At 31.2% G+C, this 23,792-nt stretch overlaps 1 protein-coding gene across 1 annotated transcript in view; it reads right to left on the bottom strand.

The window, feature by feature from the left end:
• Positions 1 to 22,889, bottom strand: part of eIF2D (eukaryotic translation initiation factor 2D) — a 31,521-nt gene extending 8,632 nt beyond the window's left edge. Inside the window, exons 1-13 of the mRNA XM_080176995.1 lie at positions 22,814 to 22,889; positions 21,862 to 21,964; positions 18,693 to 18,746; positions 17,921 to 17,996; positions 17,343 to 17,447; positions 16,914 to 17,015; positions 9,775 to 9,837; positions 8,441 to 8,506; positions 7,667 to 7,747; positions 6,806 to 6,876; positions 5,787 to 5,894; positions 1,949 to 2,079; positions 47 to 118 (exon numbers count right to left, since the gene is read on the bottom strand). Of these exons, the coding sequence (XP_080033121.1) occupies positions 47 to 118; positions 1,949 to 2,079; positions 5,787 to 5,894; positions 6,806 to 6,876; positions 7,667 to 7,747; positions 8,441 to 8,506; positions 9,775 to 9,837; positions 16,914 to 17,015; positions 17,343 to 17,447; positions 17,921 to 17,996; positions 18,693 to 18,746; positions 21,862 to 21,964; positions 22,814 to 22,865 (1,084 nt within the window). The 5' untranslated portion in view covers positions 22,866 to 22,889. The remainder of the gene's footprint in view (positions 1 to 46; positions 119 to 1,948; positions 2,080 to 5,786; positions 5,895 to 6,805; positions 6,877 to 7,666; positions 7,748 to 8,440; positions 8,507 to 9,774; positions 9,838 to 16,913; positions 17,016 to 17,342; positions 17,448 to 17,920; positions 17,997 to 18,692; positions 18,747 to 21,861; positions 21,965 to 22,813) is intronic.
• Positions 22,890 to 23,792: the final 903 nt, after the last annotated feature.

The following is a 23,792-nucleotide window of genomic DNA, read 5'->3' as shown; positions in this document are numbered from 1 at the left end:
GTGTAATCACCAAGTAATAATAAATACATTGCAAAGATAAGTTCCTGTCGATGTTTAACAACTCTGTGTCCTTGTATGTCATCATGATCCATATTCACTGACATTATACTTTCTACACCTAAATAATGGATACATGGATACCATTACCAACTCTGTGTCCTTGTATGTCATCATGATCCATATTCACTGACATTATACTTTCTACACCTAAATAATGGATACATGGATACCAACTCTGTGTCCTTGTATGTAATCATGATCCATATTCACTGACATTATACTTTCTACACCTAAATAATGGATACATGGATACCAACTCTGTGTCCTTGTATGTCATCATGATCCATATTCACTGACATTATACTTTCTACACCTAAATAATGAATATATGGATACCAACTCTGTCCTTGTATGTCATCATGATCCATATTCACTGCTATTATACTTTCTACACCTAAATAATAATGGATATATGGATAACAACTCTGTATCTTTGTATGTCATCATGATCCATATTCACTGACATTATACTGTCATATATATACATTAGGTAATGTTATTGTACATACCCAATAACATACACAAAATTATCACTTTTGTAGATTATATAAGTGGTTGTAAAGTTTGGACACTCAACTTAATAAATAAACCTATCAAAATTCAATAAAAGTTTTCAAATAAGAAAACGTTATTATAAAACTTCGAGGACTAGTGTAATAAACAGCCCAACCTCCCTCCCTGGTTTCAAAGTGTATTTTAACTAAAATCGGCTTTCAAATTGCTTGCCCAACTGAGACTTGACTTTTTTGCATGACTGATGACTAGTGTTGCTCATTTAAAATAACCAAAAAAAATTGTAGACAAATTTTTTTTCAAGCCAATATTTATTTGATTTTGATTTATCTATACACTAGCGGCTACGCCCACAGCATCTTATATTCTGAGGAATATAGAAATGCAGAAAAATAGCCTAAAACTATATCCAGACTTTATTTGAGGAAAAAATTGCCTAAAACCATCTCAGGACCTATATGAAGATTTACTGTAAACGAGAACCATATCAGTTCAGCGGTTAACGAGATCCTTCTGTACAGAAAAAAAAGCTTACTACTTTATATAAAAGGCTAGAGAATTTGAGTTTTTACTATTTTGTGAAAACACTCCATACTTTTTACGACCTGCGTTGTTTTGCAAGATGAACGCGCATGCGCAAATAATTTGGCAAAAAATTACCATGCAAAGAATGAGCAAAATTCTTGTGAAAACAATATGCATATACAAAACAAATAATAATCCTTTTACCAAAACTGGTAATATTTCAACTACTAAAAAAAGGAATATGTGCACAATATTTAATGAAATCTAAAAACGTCTATCTTTGATCGAAGCCGAGAAATTTATATTTATTCTATGAAAAATCGATTTCTTTATGAAACATGAGAAAAAATGTTAGGTAAAAAAGTTGATAAAATCTTTACAAAAACAGCTTAGGTTTTCAATCTTATTTCATAGAGTAGAAAGTTTATTGGCTAGGGACGCAGCCGCTAGTTTAAGATATAGTGCAATGAACATTTCAGCTTAGAGACTCTTTAACCTAATCGGAACCAAAAAACACGCTTCGGACAATAAAGGAATAAGTAAACTGTATAATTGTATATTGTATACCTTACCCAGAAACTACCTGGCCTAAGTTGTAGGGACCTTTTTTGCCTGCTAGCAAATTTCTGATCTTTTGTAGCGACTTGGCTTTGTTTATATTTCCGACGCTATTGGCTGATTTTCAAAGATCTTATTGAAAGTCGGCACAGGGTCCACACGCCGTGGATAGAGTTACATATAGCCCCAGACCCCTCTGTTAATTGAATCTTGGAACAACTGGAAGCACAGACAGACAGACAGGCACACGTGACATATAGAGTAGATGAGCTTTCTAAGCACAATGACTGACCTTTGGTTAATTCTTTAACTTTGATGATGCCGGCTTTTTCCTTCTGGCACAAAAACTTTGACAACTTTTTGTAGCTGGACTTTTTAGGATCCAGATTAACGCCCGGAGGTGACGCAGGTACCATATGAAGCCTGAATTAATTGTAACAATGGAAAATTGGATTGTTGTGTCCCCAGAGAGAGAGAGAGAAGGGGACTATAGGGTATTTATTACACTAGTACCCAAAGTTTTATAATAAGGTTTTTATTCGTTGGTTTAACAACTTTTAGACACTTTTAAAATTTTGATTGGTTGGTTTATCAAGTTGAGTGTCCAAACGTTTCAACCGCTTATTGTAATCTACAGAAGGTTTAATTTTGTGTGTCAGCATTAGGGATGTACAATGTACATCAATTTATCGGTCATTGTCTTATACAGAGTGACCACTCAAAATTTACAAATATATAGTACATTTATAGTACATAAAAATTTTCATATAGTACCATATAGTACACAAAATTTAAACTAATATAGTACCATAAAGTACCAAAATTTTAACTAATTATGTAGTAATACCATATAGTACCAAATATTAAAAAATAGTACCTATATATCTTATTAAATAAAGTAGTAAGGGTTTTATGTCTGAAGCTTAAGATCTCATTAACTACTGAACAATTGGGTTAGCAATTTTAGGTAAGCTTCACTGAGGTCGTATGTAGGTTTTGGGCTATTTAATTTTCAGAATTATGTCCTGGGATGTCCTAGAATCTAGGTACTTAGCTGCTAGTCTATAATACAAAGAAGCTTGATGTCTGTCCGTCTAAAGATTAAGAATTTGGTAACTGCTGAACTGAAGGGGCACTACTCTCCAGGGAATATACATACTGGTCATATAGTGGTTTTAAGCAATTTTTGTGGGGTTAGTAAATCCTAACCCCCTCAAAAAAAAAAAAAATGATATCCCCCACTAAATTTTTTCTTGTAAGTAAAAAGTAATTGCTGAACCAATTGGGCTCTACTCTTCAGAGAATATTTGTACTGTTCATGTGGTGGTTTTAAGCACAGTGTGGGGCAAAGCCGCAGAGAAAAAAAACAAATAAAGGGGATAGGAAATCCCCCTTAACAACTTTTTAAAATCAATGAAATAATAAGGTTTTTGTGAAATGATGAGGGAGCATTAAACAATTTTTTTAATTGGTGGAAGAACCGAACACTAGAAGACCTTTTTTTCAAAAAGTCCTAAAAATGGGCATTTATTGCGTAATTTAAGGGACTGTGATTGAGAAAATTTCTCATCAGATTATCAAAGTATGTCCAAGATTGGGGAAAAATTTCCGGACTATATAAATGTGCGGTTACTTGTCTTTTTTCCTTCTATAGCTAACACTAAACTTTTGACATAGTTCTCTATTTTTCACAACAGTTAAGCTGACTTTTAATACAATCCTTGCTTTAAACCAAATGTATAGTTACTTAGAAATTGATAAAATAAGCAATAATTTTTATGGAATGCCAAATACAATAACAAAGCTAGAAACAGGTTCTTTTATTAGTATCCAAGTAACTTTAGATGGCCCACCTTTAATTAAAAATTTGTAAATAATAAAGGTGCAATATTTATTTATAAACAGTCTGATAAGAGTGTAAACTAATTCTCCAAAGTGGGTTATTTATTGTCCAACACAATAATAAAGGATATTATTATTTTAAATAACCTCTGAGTTTCAACCCTTTGTAGACAGTGAGTGTTAATAGGACGTTTTTGGTTGATCAGTGTAGTGAAATGTGCTTAGAAAATGTTAAGATTTGATAATCAGATGAGAAATTTTTATGTCCACACTCCCTTTAAAGATGTCGCACATAAAGGTATTACTTAAAATTTACAGTGAGGATCTAAACCTATACAGTATACATTTCACCGACTCAGAATTACCATTTTTTTTATAATTCAATGGGCGTGCTGTTCCAACCAGTTCCTTTCATGATATAATGACTATTGATACTCAAAAAAGTGTTCTGGTTGCTTTTGTTCAGCAATATGTCAGTTTTGATTTTCATAAAAAAGGGAAGGGTTCCCTCTGGAGGAGAAAATTTTTTCTTCTTTCAAAGTATGGCTTTATTTACCTTCTTGAAGAGAAGATTAAGAATCAAAAAATGGTTTATAAAAATATTGACCCTTGAAAAGTTATCCTTAAATAACTAAAATCTGCTGATTTTGCTAAAACATCCAAAATTGTCAGTCTTTTGAGGATAGCCCTTTCTATGATAAAAATCTTTAAAAATCATTTTTTTAAATTCTTTAATATACTCTTCGGATCTACTGCAGTTCACAGTAAAATATTGCTGGTAAGCAATATTTCCAAAAATCTATAAATTTTAAAGGCTGCTAGCTGCCAAACGGCTGAACGTACAGATCATGCCCGCACACTGTTTTAAGCGGCATAAGAAGGCCTACAAATAATCTGGAATAGCCATAAATCAATAATGCATAATTATCTCGCAGTGCTGAGAAATGCGCGAAAAAGACCTATTTTAAGCGTTTTTTCTTCAGTGAAGCTTTCCCTGTGCATAATTGGATCTTGGCTATTCCAGATTATTTGTAGGCCTTCGTAGGCCGCTTAAAATGGTGTGCGGATATGATCTGAACATTCAGCCGTTTGGCAGCTTGCAGCTTTTAAATTCATAGATTTTTGGAAATATTGCTTACCAGCAATATTTTACCTTGAACTGCAGTAGATCCTACTCTTCAAAGCAAATTCAGAAAGGTGTATAAAGCCATAACAAAAATTTTTTTTTTTATGAAAATCAAATTGACATATTGCTGAAAAAAGCTACCAGAACACTTGTTTTGGTGTAAATTGTCATTATATCATAAAAGAAATGGGTTAAAATAGTGCGCCAATTTTTTTGGCATTTTGAGTCGGTCTACTATACATACACCTCCAAGGCCCTACCCTAACCCAGCAGGGCATTCTTTATTTAACCTAACTTGGTCATCTAGCAATATACAGGAAAAGCACTAATTAAAAATTTAGTCTATGTATTCAGCCGCTTCAGCAATCATAAAAATATGAAGAACAAAAAGAGTTTTATATCTTATAAGAAATAATAAAAATCATTGAAGCAAAAAATATATGATCAAGGTGATTTTTAAGAGTCATTGCATATTTCAAAGCTTATAATTTTACTTTACATACCCAAATCACTACTCTCTATATTAGTATTATTAGAACTGAAAGTACATTGTAATATTACAAACAATATTATAATACTTTGGTTGGTAATAAGTTTTAAAATAATATTAAAAAAAATTTCATATAGTACCAAAATTTTAACTCATATAGTACATATAGTACCTAGTTTGTCATATAGTACCATATAGTACAAAATTTTGACTATATAGTACATAAAGTACATATAGTACACAGTGGTCACCCTGCTTATACCTTTCGATCCCTGTTATGTCACACAAAATATTAATGTACAATGTACTATTAGTAGTACTAATTTAGTACCATTAACAGTGATAACAAACAGATAGCGGATCAAGTCAAAATGTGCTTGGAGGTTGAGCTTAAGCTTTCCCTAGTGGCTATACAAAAGTGACTCAACCTAGTTTATGACGACTAAGGTCCAAACTCTAAGAAACTATGGCTAATCAATTAATCAATAACAAAGAGTTAAAATTACAGCTGCGCCACCAGCATTAAGGAGAAGGATAGCATTAGAATAGCCTCAAACCACGCTGGAACATATGTGAAGCTATTCAGTAAAAGGGAACTCATTCGGTTCAGTGATTAGGGAAAATAAAAACCTCACTACTTTGAATAAAAGGATACAAGAAAAGTATAAAAACCTGAAAAAGTTAGAAGTAAGGATGGGAAAATCAATCTTTTTTGCCGAGGTTTTCCAAGCTTGCAAGAAAGCATTTGTTAACAATTCGTCCATTTTTTCAGCATCAGTCCTAAACACAAATGACAGTAACAAAATTTGTAAACAAATTAATATAGAATTACTTGGATGTTACACCAGTTTTTCATTGACAATAAAATGATACTCTTAGCTGGCTAGTATAACAATAAACCCTATTCCTTCCTCTTATTGTTTTACCACACCCCCTCCTCCCCTGACCAAGGAGAAACCTATGACTATAAGCTGAGTATGACTATATGAGCAATCTGAATTGACGACAAAAATTGGACTGTCACAATACAGGGAGTAAGGGAGGGGACAATGGATCGAATATTCAATTTTTAGGAGTCTCAGACTTTGGGGACTGGCTTAAAGGGAATGTGCAAGAATTAAGCAGTTTCTGACTGAGTTTGGGGACTTGCGCATAGAATGCCGCTACTCGTTATGTATGTTTTGAATATTGCAGACGGGGAGAAGGGATAAGGGAAGTGGGGGGAAGGGAAATAAACACTCGTTGTGTAAGTTTGGAATGTAGCAGACGGGGAGAAAAGAGAAGGGAGGTGGGGGCAAGGGGCAAGGGAAATAGACAGAATAAAAAGGGGCAGTCATATTCTTGCTAGCAGCTGGCCGGGTCTAATAATCTTTTAATATAAAAATCACACCAAAAAACCTCAATATATTTCATCAAAAACCAGTTGTGATTTCACTTTACATGACGCTATGGAAATCTATTATTCAATTAACAATCCCTTTATAATTTCCTACAAATTTATTGGATTAAACTGGATTTCATGCACTTTCTTTGATAACTCTTATATTGAATTAATTGCCCATTGTCCCCTCCCTTACTCCCTGGTCACAATATCAACGTATTATATACCCATCGGTAAACTAAACATTGAAAAGATGTACTATCTAACTCACATTTTGCAGACTGACAGACATACTCTATTTCATTCTTACCTTGGGTCAATCTCTTTTTCAACTTCCTCTTCAACTTTTTCTTCATTAATTTGCACATTATCTAGTTTCTCCTGAAATAACAGCAGGAATCATGGAGTGATGGGACATTGGAAGGTTTATTACACTAGTCCCCAAAGTTTTATAAAAACTTTTCTTATTCGTGGCTTAACAACTTTGACGACTTTTGGAAATTTTGATTGGTCCATTAAGTTAGGTGTTCAAACCATTGATTGTAATCATCAAATGGGGTAATTTTGTGTATCATCATGGGGATGTATATCAATGTAACGGCCATTGTCTTATCCCTTCAGAACATTGATCAGGGATGCAAGGCTGTGATGATGAGCGATTATTTATGCGTACCATGGATCTTAAGGGATAAGACAATGCACGATAATTGATATACATACAGCTCCAAGGATGGTTAACAACATTACTGCTTATGTATGTAGTTTAAAAGGCTTTTTAAGATTAAGTTTGGTTAATGTTATATATAACATGATTGTTATGTAAAACTTTGGGTACCAGTGTAACCTCCCTTCTCAAATTTTTCTGCTAGAAAACAACTTTTAAGCTGTATGGATTATTGCTTTAATTAGTTTATAATGGTAATCTATCGCATTGTATTATAAAAATAATCAGCTTTCCGCGAATATAAAATTGATTAAAACTAGTTTTGTCAGCCCCAATATGCCGAAGGCACGGGCTAGTAAAACTGGTTTTAATATTATGATTGTGCATTTTATATTCGAAGAAAACTGGATATAATACGATACAGTATTTTTCAGTGTGGCTTAGAAACGGTTCTAATCTAGCGGATATTAATCGGTTTCGAAGCCATACTGGAAAATCAATTCTAACCTGAAGAGCTTCTACAGCTTTGTCGTCAGTTCCATCTTCTTCATCTTCAACTTTAGGCTCTTCATGAGGTTCATGGTATTCCTAAATTAAATTCTTTTCAAAAGCGAAGCAATTCTATAATTAGGGTCTGTTTGTCCATCAGCCCGTCCGTTCGCAATGGTTAGATATTTTTGTTAATTAAAACATGTTAGAATTGTCCGTATGTGATTAAAACATGATGATTTTTCCCTTTTAAACAACAACTTTATGTATTATAAAATCTTATCATATTCTGGAATAATGATTTCCATGACAATAAGGTAAAAAATTAAAGGCGAGGCATCTCTATAAACAAATACTTAAAATCTAAGTGTATATTCATTTACTGTACCATATTTACGTAATTTTGCCACAATTTTATGTTTAATTATGGCAAGACTTACAAAGTTACTCTACAATAAATATTGTTCGTTTGTCCTTCCTTTTGATTTCAGAGCTTCGATTTTAAGGATGTTGTAAGCCTTGTATAATATATAGATGCGCAGATGTACACAGTACAAAGATTAGGAGAGAATAGCTATTTATCGCATTGTAGACAGCTTTCCGTGAATATAAATTAAATAAAAACTGGTTTTGTTAGCCCAGGCTAGTAAACTGTATGTAATATGATGCTTAATATATATGTAATTTTTCAGTATGGCTGAGAACCGGTTATATTCCGTCGGATATTAATCGGTTACGAAGCCTAACTGAAAAATATAATCATATTTCAACATAATGATTGAGATAACATACCTCAAAGGCTGGTAATTCTGGAGGTCCCAAGTTTGGAGGCTCAACCCTTGTTCCTGCTTCCCATAGCTACAAAAAAAATTTTAATAAGACACTTAGTTAAATCTTTTTTCTTCAAAATTAATATAAGTTGGTCTCAAATGATTTAAGGTGTTTTTCGGCGGCAGCGGCGGTTCCATTACCATATCTTAAAAGTGGATGAAGCACACCGTCGCTGTGCGCCGTCAAAAATCGCTGGTTGGCTCATTTTGCCCCCTCAAACCCTCACCTCATGCCATTTTTCTGTGTAAAGATTATAATTATAATCTTTTGCATAAGTCTGATTTTTTTTCCTAGACCTCACAAATAACCAGACTTAGGTTGGGCATAAGGTCCCGTGAGATTATATCAAACCGTTTGGACGTGACAGCCCAAAAACCGCAAAAAATGGCCTAAAAATTGACCAGCCTGTCATTTCATCAAAGAAATCCATCAAAAAATCACAATTTGAAGTTTTAATTAATTAATAACTTTTTTCTCATAAGATATAATGACACAAGACTTTCACTTGGTGAAAATTCAGCATTGTGGGCCGCCTAGACTTTATATTTGGTGACCCTGGGGTGACGGGTTCAGTGCCCCCCACACCCACGAAGTGGGCATACTTTTGAAAATCACGTTTTTTCAGTTTATCCCCTTAAAGGAGGGGGAGGAGTCGTTTTAGAGACTTCAAGCATCTCTTTGATATTGAACAACTTTTTGAGGCGGACATTTCTTTATTTATGTTTCATTCGCCTCCGGCTGACCGTTTAGCCGTTATTCGCCGCCGAAGGCGTGATTTTTGGCGATTTTTGCCGTTTCCGAGGTTTTAATGGACATTTAGGAGGGGAAAGAGTTGTCCAATCAAGTTGATGATGAAGTACATTTTTGTAGGCGATTGCATTGGATAAATTTCATGTGAAGTAAATTTTTTTGTACCTCCAACCGGTTTTGCTCCAGCTGAATCGATTTACAGATACCCCTTAAAAACCGGAAAAAACCGGTTTTTAATAAAATTCACGGCCGGTTTTGGCCGGATCCGGCTCAAATTTTGCATGGAGTCATCCTTTGATATTCCCAACAGTTGATACTTGACTCAACAAGATCCCAGAAAAGTGTGGTATATCTACCCCACCCCCCATCCAACCATGCTTAACAATTTAAACAATCTATGTGACTATATGTGTACACCAAAGGATCGCGCTAACCGTTAAACAAATATGGTTCTCCTGAACAATGTAACCTTTAATAGATCCAGAGCTGGAAGGTTTATCATTATTTAGCCGCTAGTTAATAAATAATTTATCAAATGTTCTAACCTGATCTCCAAAACAGTGAAGGACATCTACAGCTTTACCATGCTTGAAGGCCATATACATATCCTGAAAAAAATAGTGGGATAAAAAAACAAGACTGCGTATGACTATAACGAGCAAAAAAAGTAAATAAATAAAAAAAGAGTTACAAGCAATAAAAAGTTTAAAAATAAACACTGCATGATAGACTCGAAATAAAGTATTACCAAACTTTACCAATAAACTGTAAACAAATATGATAAATATACAAGCAAAATAACAAGTTAATGTTGAGATTCAATTCCTTCTCGTTCCTTCTTAAGCATAAAATGAATTTGAAAATTTTTAACATAAACTTTAATATCCTTATCAGGATGTTGATTTTATATGTCGTCTTTATGACAGGTGAAGATGTTATGAATATATTTCTTAAATTATGTATATAAAAAAATATTGTACGGTAATATCAAATTAAATTAAAAGTAATTTATTTTTTTTTGTTTTTTTTTTGTACCAGAATCATCCCTGCAATGAAAGAAGAAAAAAATTTGTTTTGTTTTACATAGCAGACTAAATGTATTATGATAACATACAACGTCTCTTTGTGAGTTCATATTTATAATATTGATTTTTATAAATGAATTAATGAAAAAATATTTGTTTGAAATTTGACTAAATGTCATATTGTATAATTTACTTAACCCTTAACAGTCGGGCCCCTTGCCGCATCTTTATCGGTCGGGGGTGAGGGGGTGGTGTTCAACGCCCCCTCCCCTATTATCTGAGCCACTATTAGAGCTAGAGGTCTTAAAATTTCTGTGTATGTCCCCTGTTTGATAATAAATTTCCGACTATAAGTGAGTCAAAGTAAATTTTCGCTTTCTTCATCCTTTTATTTAACAACCTTTGTTTTTAGGTCCTTTTTTACTTAAATATTACTAACGGCTGCCTTTATTTTATTTTTTATTAATACTTTTATTAATTATTAATATTTTATATTAGAAATCTAAAAATATATCAGCGGCCACAGCTGTATTTGGCAACTGCCGCAGTCGGCGGTCGGCTGGAAAACGGCGGTGGATCTTTGTGAAATTTAAATATGTTATGTGAACATTTAACAAAAGCTTAAGTTTAAAATTTGAAGTATCTAATTCAAAAATTGCGGTCACAGGAGGCTTTAAAAAATTTAAATTCTCAGTTATTTGTCATTTAGTTTTAGCCCTCTATCTTTCTCACACAGAAAATGATAAAGAAAAAACTGGGGGGGAGGGGGAGGGGAATCGTCAACGCCCATAAAAAGCATTATTTAATGTACTTCTAGTATGAAAATAATTATTAAAAATTAACTAATATTTTTAAGACAATAAATGAGTTTGAGTATTTGTTTATCTGATGTTTAAAGCGTGAAAAAAAAGATTTTACAGAAACTTGGAAGGTAATATAGTATTTTTATCTTTTATACGCTGAATGGAAAGGAAAATATCCATTCTCGTAAATACTGCAATAAATAGTAATTGGTTTTTCATAAAGCTAACATTTATGCACAAAATCATGGTAGATAAACAAGTTAAACAATTTTGAAAAGTTTAATATATACATTATAATTTCTAATTGTGCATTGTATTAAACACCAATTGAATTAGAGATATTTTTTTTAAATTCTATTTTATAAAAAGCTACCTAAAATAGTTGCCCATTTGTTTACATTTCCCCTAAAGGAAGAAGGGACAATCAAAATTATACAGTAGCTTTGCTATCAACATTCATTGTAGAATATAGAAGAGAAGTTAAAAAAAGAGGCTAATAATGTTCAACTGGTACATAGATATTACAAAAATTCATACCAAAAACATATCAAAATTATATAATGTGTATATAAAGATTATTTCCATGAAAAGTATTCATTACACTTTAGTTATTTTGCAATTTTTGTTTAGTTTAAAAAAAAAATGAAATGACTTGAATAACTTTTAAAAGTAATATGTTTTTATTTTTTAACTAGAAAGGCTAATAAATCTTAAATTTTAAGTAATTTTGAATTATAAGGTAAAGACATTTTTAAAAAAGGGCTTGTATGTCCTTAATATTAATATGTCTGTTGGTCATGCTTCAAAAGACATATTACATATTCTCTCCTCTCATTTGTATTTGTTAAGAAAACTTAACATCTGCTCTCACTTTGTGCATTTGACCATTACAAGATTTTTTGTGCTTTGCTACTAATGGTTGTTGTCATAAATGTTTTATTTTGACAATGATCAAAGTATAACCCAATAAATTTTAGCATGTTAGTTTGTTCTGAAATTTTTGCAAGGGGGTACTTTCATGAATAAAAATATATCACAAATACAGTTTGTCAAAAATATTAATAAGAAGAATGTTCATAAAAAAATAATACTAAAATTTTTGTTCTGATCCCACAATATAGTTTCAAGTTAGTGTGAAACTGCATTTTGATACTCCGTGCATCATTTTACTCACAAACCTGTCGCATAACTCTTTTTTTAATTTGAATCCCAAAATAAAGCTTGGGCGTCTTTGATTTTTATCCTTATATAACAGTAACTTGATGTCTATTTATCTATTTGTCTCAAAGGATCTCGCTAACTGCTAGACCACGGTTGGTTTTTTATTAAATGAATAAGTTAGGGTACAATGTTTGGCACTTTCGATATAAGTAAATGATAATAAAAAACCCATAGAATGCGATAATAACTTCAGAAAAATTGAAGAAAATAGTTTTCATACTTAATTAACGTTTTTAAGTTTTTCTTCAAAAAGTTTAGATAAGATGCCTTTAAAAGTCGTCTATGATTTTTTCAGGGATAAAAATGTAACTTTAAAATAAGAATTACAACATATTTTTTCAATTAGTACAAAGTAAAATTTAGAACATTTTATTGATCAGTATATTTTTTAAAATGTGAAGTAGAAACCTGAATATTTTATCATGAAAATTGTGTTATGATTTAATTGTCTGCTAGATTACAAGAAAAAAGATACTGACAGTACTTGTTGGTTCTTTAAAAAAAATTAGGTAGATTACTTTCAGAACCCCTCTTTTTGCAACGTTATTTCAATAGAACAGAGCTGTAGTCTTAGTGTACTCAATATCTAGACAGCCAACCATTGTTTTAGAATTGTTAAATTTTTTTAACTTCTGATAAAAACAGAATTAATGGTATTTTTGTAAATATTATACCTCCAAGAATTGCCTATACTTCCCAATCATATGTTGTGTGATATTTAAGAGGAATTATTTTGATATAATGTCATTAAAATATTCGTTGAAAAAGTGCTATTCTAGCTTATACTTTACATTTTAATGTGTATGATAATTCAAATAAAAGATAATGAAGATTTATATTATATTTAATTGTTATAATTATAAAGAAAAACCTGGAAACAGTAAAAAACTGACTTTATTTTATTGACGTAGGGAAAATTTTGTCAAATATTTGAATAAAAAAACAATATGAAACAAAATAAATTATTTTTAATATAGTCACAAAAAGGCTTAATGAGTTTAGGAAATATTTCATTCACTAATTATGTCATTTAAACTCTATTACACAGAATACAGTGTAGAAAGATGTTCTCGTTTTAATTTTAAGTAATTTCAAATGCATTTTAATACCTTTTAATGATTTATTTTTTGAAACATCTTTTTATAAAATGTTATTGATTTTTGAAGTTATATGTTAAAATGTTTTTAAAGAAGTTGTATCAACTTTTTTGCTTTTTATTTAAGATAGCTAGCCGGTCCTTTCAGTAAGTAGTAGATGTAAAATTTTTCATAGAATTCAGATATGCAATCGGTTTTTTTTGTAGACCTCTTATTTTTTAAGTAATTTAAGTTTTTTAAAAAAATAATTAAGTCGGTTTTAAGGTACTAAAACGCAACAAAATAAAAGAAGAAAATAGCCAGTATAAACAAAAATAGTAAGATCTTTAATTTGACACCTTACTTTTAAAATTCTGTTGAGTAATTGTTGAAAAAATCTATTTTTTTAACCTCGGTTTAATCAAAACATTAAACCTAAATATTTTCTCATACAGACATAAAAAATATGGGTTCATATATACCATTAGAATGAGAAAAATAATATGAATCCATTGTAAGCAAAATTGAAAAAGTTTAAAAAAATTGTAATAAAAAATAGAAAAAATAAAAAAGTTATTTTAAGAATTGTAACTACTAAACTAGCCAATCACAAATCGCAAAAATTGACGAATCGGGAAGCTTAATCTATAAAATTAACCTATAGAATTGCCAGAAAAAAAGGAGAACGTTCATACAATATATACAATAGATACTACAATAAATATAGTGATATTAAAGAACATGTAAAGAATGAAAAATTATGAACAAATATGCATCAGTCTGTTTATAAACTTCAAAACAATGCAGTTAAAAATACATTATTGTTTCTTGTGTTTAAAAAATATCTGCTACATTGCATTGTCTTTTGTTTAGGTTTTGTTCAGGTTTGGTTCAAGCTAACCCTTTAAAGCCGAAAATTATGATTCTTAAAATAAACTTATTTTTTTTATTATAGTTTTATAAAACTTTTTCAATTTTGCTTAGAATAGATTCGTAATATTTTTCTGATTCTAAAGGTATATATGAACCCATGTTTTTTATGTCTGTTTGAGAAAATATTTAGGTCTAAAGTTTTTATTAAACCGAGGTTAAAAAAATAGATTTATTCAATAATTACTCAACAGAATTTTAAAAGTAAGGTGTCAAATTAAAGATCTTACTATTTTTGTTCATACTGGCAATTTTCTTCTTTTATTTTGTTGCGTTTTAGTACCTTAAAACTGACTTAATTATTTTTTTAAAAAACTTAAATTACTTAAAAAATAAGAGGTCTACAAAAAAACCGATTGCATATCTGAATTCTATAAAAAATTTTACATCTACTACTTACTGAAAGGACCGGCTAGCTATCTTAAATAAAAAGCAAAAAAGTTGATACAACTTCTTTTGTTAACATTTTGTTTTAAATGTAGAAAATTGGTAATTCTAAACATTCAAAAAGGGATTTTATTAAATTTTCATCACTTAAATTGCATGTTTGATGAAATTTTCAACTGATAATTCAAGAAAAATCGTTTAAGTTTTATTATATTTTACTTTGAAATGTTAAAAAAATATAATTATTGTCAAAAATGTGGAAGTTATACTTTCCTCAAAAAAAGACCTAAAATATGCAAATTAACACGTGTAATGAGATTTTTTTTCTTTCAGGTTTAATTTTAAGTAATTATTGATATTTTTTGTAAAAAGGATTTTATATAAAAAGTTTTAAAACTCGAGTTATGTAGTGGTTCTAAAAAAGGTTGCGAATTTATGCAATTTTCTTGCAAAAAAAATTTCTAGGATTTTAAAAATAGCAAAGGGTGTTATTAGACGTACTTACAGATACAATTGCTAAGTCATTTTGGCCAAACACTAAAATAAAGTTTTCACATCTGAGGGTCCAACCGTGAGACAGATATGGTTTTTCTTTACATTAAAGCTTTATATAGTCCTTGTCATGTTTATAACTATTTTGGGAAAGGGTATTTCCACAATATAAAAATTGCTCCTAACAAAAAATAACCCTCTAAAATTTTTGAAAAACTATGATCTTAAGTGTAGTTGCGACCCCCCCCCCCCCCTCCCTCCCCTTCCTATCCCCAAGTGTCCCTAGAGGATTTAAGGGTACGTAGCCGCTAGTCCTTATATGGAAATAACGGGATGTATGTATATCTGTCTCTAGCAAAGGAACTCGTTATCCGCTGCACAGATGTGGTCCTTGTTTTTTTTTGTAAAACTTAAATTAAAAAATAGAGGGGATTAAATTCTAGTGCCCATAATGATTGCTGGGGGCGTAGCGTTTTTAGCATGGCAAGCATCGTTTTAGAATTAAAAAGAAAATAAATGTTTCAGTTAATAACAACCCAACAAATGATGTCTATAGCAATTTGATCAGCTGATTGGTTTTAATACTAGATGTTTTTTTAAGTAGCGCAGCTACTCTAAATCTAGGAAATAAATCTAATTTTGCTTAGAATTTACTTTTAGGTGTTTTAAACGTTGTAAATTGAAGATTTTATTTTGATAATTAATATTTTACAACAATACCCTCTATAAACCTTGAGGAAGTTTGATAAAATTACGTTTATTTTGCAAGCTTTTTTGAAAATACTTCATTATTTTTATAATTCTGACAAAATAGAATTTCTGTTTAAGTAAATAACATGGCCACAAAAAGGTTTAAGCAGTTATTGAAATATTTTATTACCATTCTTGCTAATTAAATAGTCGTTAACTATGTTTAATTTGCATTTTTTTAAAAGACAAGAAAAATATCCTACTTAAATGCTACTTTTATGAAGTTATCTTAAACCTTTTCCAAAAGTTTGTTTTATAAAAATATTTTATTTTCCATTAATTTTATTGATTATATAGGTTAAAAATATCAAAAGTATTTTTTAAAGGCTATAGATTAAATTTGATTAATTCCGATTTTTAATTTTTTTAATTTTTTTCAAATCTGAAAGAATATGCCTGTTTTTTTAAAGAATAGATTATATAAAAAAACTAAATTAAACATATTCTGGCTATCAAAAAGTTAAAAATATTTTTTTTTTACTATTAAATTGCTAATTTTTAAAATCATTAGATTTTAAGCTTATTTTGCATGGAAACACACTTTTTCAGTCATTTCTTCTCAACAATGGATCTTAAATGATTATTACTGAAAACTTTTATGAAAATGTTATTAACCAAAACTCCAAATAAAGGAAATAATTGCCGTTTGCGAAAATGTGTGCAAAAAGTTGCCAATATCTCGTTAGAAGGGACTTAATGGATTTTAATTTTTACTGCTTACGACTTAGTGGACTATAAACTAATAGAAAAGTATCACTTCAAGGTGGAATTTTATGGGTCAACTTTTTTTCATTTAAAATTCGCAGTGTAAATAGGTTTATATTATATATAATCCCCTCAGAACTTCGAAATAAAAGAAAAAAATATTTTCTCATGCGTACAGAATGTGAACTAACAAGAATGATATCATCCAAGCTCTAAAAACGGTAGGACAAACAATCATTAATGCTTGATGAATTAATAAAAAAAAAGCTTTGCTATTAAGAAACATGAAACTAACCTCTGAAGATCTAAACGCTTTTCCGACAGCCATAGGTGCAAGATTATTTGTTAGATTGATGGCTATACTATCTCCCTTCTCTAGTGTTCCATCACAGTATGCCTTAATAGTTATAAGAGTCTGTTACTATAGGGACTGAGCTGTGTTTACATGTCCGGCGCTATTAGCTGATTTCAAAGACCCAATACAAAATCAGGGTCATAGTGTCGCCGACTAACTAAAATATTATTTGGATTTTCTTTTCTAAGGGAGATTTTTCTAATGAGGGTGGTGGGTGATACCCTCCCCTAAAATAGTTATGAACCTTCCCAGAACCTGAGAAGCTACATAATAAAGGAGAACCATGTAGGTTCGGTGGTTAGCGAGATACTTCGTTATACAGACACAGATCCTGTTACTTTTTAAGGAAAGAAATATTAATTTATATACCTTAATTGCTTTAGAATCATCTACAATGACGCCAGGAAGCATGAGGTCGGCACCATTTAACAGTCTAGACATGACTGGGGCATGTGTTGTTAATACTGGCAACATCTTAATATAATAGTCTAGACATGACTGGGACATGTGTTGTTAATACTGGCAACATCTTAACTTAATAGTCTAGACATGACTGGGGCATGTGTTGTTAATACTGGCAACATCTTAACATAATAGTCTAGTCATGACATGAGAATCTGTTGTTAATACTGGCAACATCTTAACATAATAGTCTAGACATGACAGGAGAATCTGTTGTTAATACTGGCAACATCTTAACATAATAGTCTAAACATGACAAGAGAATCTGTTGTTATTACTGGCAACATCTTAACAAAATAGCCTAGACATGACAGAATTATGTGTTGTTAATACTGGCAACATCTTAACATAATCTGATGAATTAATAAAAATTAAGTATTTGAATCTTTGAATTTAACTAGACTGTATTGACGGACAAGAATTATTCAATAAGTAGCTAAGCTTCAAAAACTAACTATAAATGCATTCATAGATATGATTTTTACCTTAGGAAATTTCCATAGTGTATAAACAGAAGGGAAGAATTTGTTTTCTTTCTCTAACTGGAAGAATATGGTGTCTCTGAAAAAAATAATGTATTTATTTGTTGGAAATGAATGTACCATAATGTTTTTTTTTATATAAACAATCTCAAAAGCAAATACTAAACTCACAAAATTGAACAACCCATCAATTTTTACTTTGGAAGCCTAATTTAATATTCATGCTGCAAAAAAATTAACCTATTAAGGACTGGATAGTGATACACCACAAGATCTTATTTGGTATATCAATGAACCAAATCTGGGTAATAAAGTGCATGAAAGGTCCTTGAGATAACTAAACTTTTGAGTGAACAACCTTTGTCAGGAAATCCTAATTGTGCATAGTAATGAGTTATATCTGTTTATGGGCCAATGCATTCCACCTACTCTAACTGTTTATGTCTGCGCTTAACATATTAGTGGAAGGAACCATTTTTAACATATTTAGTTATTTACGCAGTGTTGAGCTGAGACCTGGACCTATCACCTTTCCGACAATGAGCGGATGCGCTGCATATTACTCCACATTAGTCATCGCAGGTTAATCATAGTTATAAGATAGATAGATAGATATGTATTTCATTATAAGCAAATAGTCAGCTTTCCGCGGATATTAGATTAATACTGGTTTTAATTCTATTATCTTCATTTTAATATCCGTGGAAAAATGTCTGTAATAAGATGCTATACATGATGCGCTTAACATTTGTTTAAATATGATAAAAAATTTCACCTTTTAAAGATGTATAGAATAATACTTTCTCCTCCATAGGTATACACTTTACTGCATTAGATTATTGATTTCATGCGGACCATTTTTATTTATCAAATAAGAATTTTTTAAAGCCATTCAAAATCACTAAATTTTTAGAAGCGAAGTTAAGTGTTTTGTCTTTCTGTCATTCTATTATGATAGTGTAGACGATTTTTAATTCAAACCCTCAATCCAATAATATTTAATTGTTAAAAAACAAGGATGATAACATCCATAAAGCGAAGCTCTAAAATTACCTAGACGGATGGACAAACAAACATTATTATAATAGAGTTACAGAACTTAATAAGCAGAATATAAATTACAAAAAAAAACATGCAGAAAATATGATTCTGTTTTAGGACATACTTACGTTTTTAGGTGATCCTTCAGTCATAACATTAAACCTTGTTGTCATAGGAATCATTATGCAATAGAGAGAAAAAAGTCAATACATCACAAAATGCAATTTTTTCTTGGGTTGCTGGGATTTCACTTTTTAGTAGCGAAGCTACTCTATAATTTGAAATGTCCGTCTGTCTGCATGTCCGTATGTCCGTCTGTCTTAGTTTGGGGGAAACGTGATTTTCTCGGCTCCTATAAAAGATAAAAGGCTGAAATTTTTTGACAACATTCCCATTATTAAGGAGCCCAATTAACTATAAAACATCAATGGCAGTTGGACCGCTTTTTAGCAGGTTTTAGGCTATTTTTGTATTTTTCACATTTTCAGTGTGGCCACAACCAAAAAAATACTGATACTGAAGAAAAAAAAGGAAATACTGAAAATACTGAATCCTAAAATAAGAAAAAATACTGAAATACTGAACAAAAAAATACAAATACTGAATAAGTATTTTTTTATATGATTCCTCGTTTTATATTTTCTTGCACCAATTAAGCAGAAAATGACTGATAAATATTTTAAATGATTACCTACAAAACTTAAATACTTTTTAGTTGAGTTAAGAGCTGCTAAAAAACATTACCTTCAATAATCATGCAAAGTACTCACATTAGATTATTCATTCTATTAATAGACAAAAAAAATATATGAAAAAATACTGTATAAAAGCATCTCAAATATCTAAAAAAAATTATATTTGAGATGAAATTGAAAAAAAAAATGTATATTACCATCATAGACGTCCAAGCTTTTTATTTTGGGGGGTGTAACATTTTTTGAAGGTGGGGGTAATTCGCTTTTGGGGGGGGGGGTAAAATGGCGCGCGAAACGCGCCGCAAATTATTTTACCCCCCCCCCTCAAAATTTTTACCCCGAGGGTAAAATTTGCTTGGGGGGTGTAATTACCCCCCCTGAAATCTGTTGGCAGGGGTCAATTTTGTTTACTCCCCCCAAAATTTACCCCCAGGGGGGGGTAATTTAATTTTATTAAATATTTAGTATTAAAAATGCGGGCGAAGCGCGCAAAAATTTTTTTGTTAGAGATTTTTATTAAGGGAGTAGCATACTGTATTTAAGATATACCTTCATAAACGAGAATTTGAAAAAAATGACTAAGTCCCCCCGCAGGGTTGCTTGTAAGGGGAAAAATTTGTGAAAAAAATAACATGGTCTCAAATGATTCCAAATTGCCTAATTCGGCGAGAAATGCAATAAATGCAATGCGTTGCCGGTTTAAATCGGGGTGATTTATTTAATAAATAAATATTTTTTTAAATTACTTTAATATTTTATTGCAAAACTATCGTGAAAACATTTTTATAGTTATTTTTAAAATAAATTATATATTAATGTTTTATATAAATTACCATACTGACACGGCATTTTATATAAAATACCTTACTGACACTGCTTAAGTAATAAAGTTGTACTGGCGCGGATCGATATTTTAGTGAGTGCGCAGGCGATTTAACAACACCGCGCCGAAAATCTTTTAAAAATCCATGTTTCATAGGCGCGCTGTGGCTAACCACCAGCGCACCTACGGTTCACCTCTGAATCGCCCCGATTCAGCGCACTATAAAAATGATTTAAAGATCCAGCTCTGAATATTTTCAGTATACTGAAAAATGTGGCCATGCTGCATTTTTCTCCATATCTTTGGTTTTTATGGTCCAATTTCCAAATTTTTTTCAGTTTTTGATATCAAAATAAAATTTCCTGTCTTTTCATAAAAAAATGACGGTCAGACTGCCTTTAAGCAGGTTTTAGGCTATTTTTGTATTTTTCACATTTTTCTCCATATCTTTGGTGTTTATGGTCCAATTTCCAAATTTTTTTCAGTTTTTGATATCAAAATAAAATTTCCTGTCTTTTCATAAAAAAATGACGGTCAGACTGCCTTTAAGCAGGTTTTAGGCTATTTTTGTATTTTTCACATTTTTATCCATACTTTTGGTGTTTATGGTCCGATTTCCAAAATGTTGTCAATTATAGATATCAAAATTAAATTTCCTGTCTTTTCAAGGAAACATCAATGGCGGTCAGACTGCCTTTTTGCTGGTTTTTGGCTATTTTATATTTTTCTCATTTTTCCGGTTATATCTTTGGTGTTTATGGTCCAATTTCAAAATTTTTTAATTAAAAATATCAAAATTAAATTTCCCGTTGTTTTGATCATCCAATTTACTTTGACCGTCAGTCTGTTAGTCATAGTACTGATATATAAGTATTAAAAAATTAAAAACAAATATTGAAAAGGTTTCGTGATTTTTCCCTAATATACATGTTTTTGACAACTAATCTTTAAAATCTTATACATAATTTTTGTGCTTCGCTACTTATGGATGTTGTCATCCTTGTTTTATTAAATAAATCGGTAAACTAGAATATCCTTATCCTTTTTAAAATCATTCTCGAACTGACACAGATTGCCATATCCTTGTCAAAGAGCAGCTACGTTTTTTATAAGGCTGAAAATATCCAGTGAGAGGACAATGGGCTGTATATTACACTAGTCCCCCAAAGTATCATAATAACGTTTTCTTATTCCTTGGCTTGTAAACTTTTTTTTTTTTTAAATGAATTTTGATTGGTTGGTTCATCAAGCTGAGTATCCAAACGTTTTAAATGTAATCTACAGAAGCGATAATTTTATGTATCACTATTGGGGATTTACTTCAATTTATCGGTAATTGTCTTATTCCTTAAGATCCCTGATAAAAATATCAATATCTTTCCCTGGCAATTACTTCTTCTTTGGTTGGAAGAAGACCATTTAGATCTTCTTCAGTTAAACTTGGGAAACAGGATTTCAGCTGTGTCTTTAGCTTTTTCTTGTCAGAACCTGATGATAGTTATTTATTGCATTGCGTATCATAGACAGCTTTCCACGGATATTAAAATGGATTTTAAAACAAGGCCCGGGCTATTGATGTTAAGATTTATATTTTAATATTCAAGGAAAATTGTCTGTAATACGATGCTATACATAATTGTTAGTATGGCTGAGAACTAGTTCTAATCCAACGGATATTAATCGGCTTCGAAGCCATACTTGAAAATAATATGATATCTATTCATTCTTATGATATGTAAATCAATAGATATAGAATACGCGGAAATTGTAACAGTGTATTTTTTGTTGACAATTTAGGTTGCTAATTTAGTCCCAAGATATAGGTCAATAAGTACCACCATGTTCAGGGAAGAGAATAGGGGTAAAGTTATAAGGGAAGGAGGATGTTGGTCATTATTTTAGCCAGCTTGGAGAAATATTTTATCAGGGTATGCGAGATCATCTCAAAATATCCACGTATTCCGATGGCAGTAATATGAAATTTCAGGGGGATAATTATTAATTACCCCCTTCCAATATGATAGTTTAACTTTTCTTGTAGAGATTAATTAACCTTCCTGTTGTGATATTGTACCCCACTATAGTAATATAGATAGAGAAATCATAATAAAAGGGCTTGCAAATTGTGGTTATACCAGGGATCTAAAGGGACAAGACAACGGCCGATTAATTGATTCTCCTACCCAAAGATGCCTAACAAAATTCCCCCTTCTGTAAATTACAATTAGTGGTTGATACCAATGAACCATGAACCAACAGATTAAAACTCAATTAGTCCCCAAGGGAGAAAACGTTATATAAAACTTTGGGTCCCCTCCCTCTCTGGGTAATGCTTACCTTTTAACTGTGTATTAGATTTTACACGAAACGGCTTTCCAAACAAACCCATTATACTTTAATTTTTATCTGAAAGAAAGAAAAAAACATTAAAATGATCTATTTTAGTAAAATATTTACTTTATGATGTTGTAATTTGAAAGTATCTTACAGTTTTAATGCAGTTAAAAAAGAAAATTTACAAATAACAAACAAAATACTTTTTTCGAAAAAAATGGAGGCTAAAATAGACTGTTTAATATGATAAAATAAATAAAAAAAACGCTTAGACTAACTTAATGATTATGTTTTGTAATTGAAAATAGGAGAGGAAAAAGAGATAAACTTTACTACTATGAATTTTAAACATTAACTTTATTTAAATCTTAAATATAACAATTATATGGTTTACACAATAAGACATGAAAAAAATAGGTACTTGCTTGCATGTGGTAGACTGGAGCACCGAAACCCCCCCCCCCCCCCCCCCCGCTTAGTTTTGACAAAAATCAAAAATAAGGGGGGGGTAGTTTTTTAATGTCTGGAAAACGGCAAGGAGGAAAAGTGCTCAGCAAGGCAAAGACTTAACCCCCCCCTTAATTTTGAAGAAAACCAGAAATAAGGGGGGGGGTAGTTTTTTCACTGTACAACACGCCAGAAAGTTGAGTGAGGTAAATCAAGAAAATCCAGTATACCAGAGGGGAAACCTTATTACAGGGATATTCATGTTTTGGGGCATAATTTCCTTATTTATTGACTTTGGCCAGTAAAAGGTTTTAATTTTGCGCAAAATTAAAACCTTTTACTGGCCAAAGTCAATAAATAAGGAAATTATGCCCCAAAACATGAATATCTCTGTAATAAGGTTTCCCCTCTGGTATACTGGATTTACTTGATTTACCTCACTCAACTTTCTGGCGTGTTGTACAGTGAAAAAACTACCCCCCCCCCTTATTTTTGATTTTCTTCAAAATTAAGGGGGGGGGGTTAAAAACTACCC

The sequence above is a fragment of the Acartia tonsa genome, chromosome 11 (assembly GCF_053477335.1).
Source record: "Acartia tonsa isolate MP-2025a chromosome 11, ASM5347733v1, whole genome shotgun sequence".
Classification (NCBI taxonomy): Eukaryota; Metazoa; Arthropoda; class Copepoda; order Calanoida; family Acartiidae; genus Acartia; species Acartia tonsa.
The sequence above is the reverse complement of the archived record's forward strand: the minus strand, read 5'-3'. Positions and strand labels throughout refer to the sequence as shown.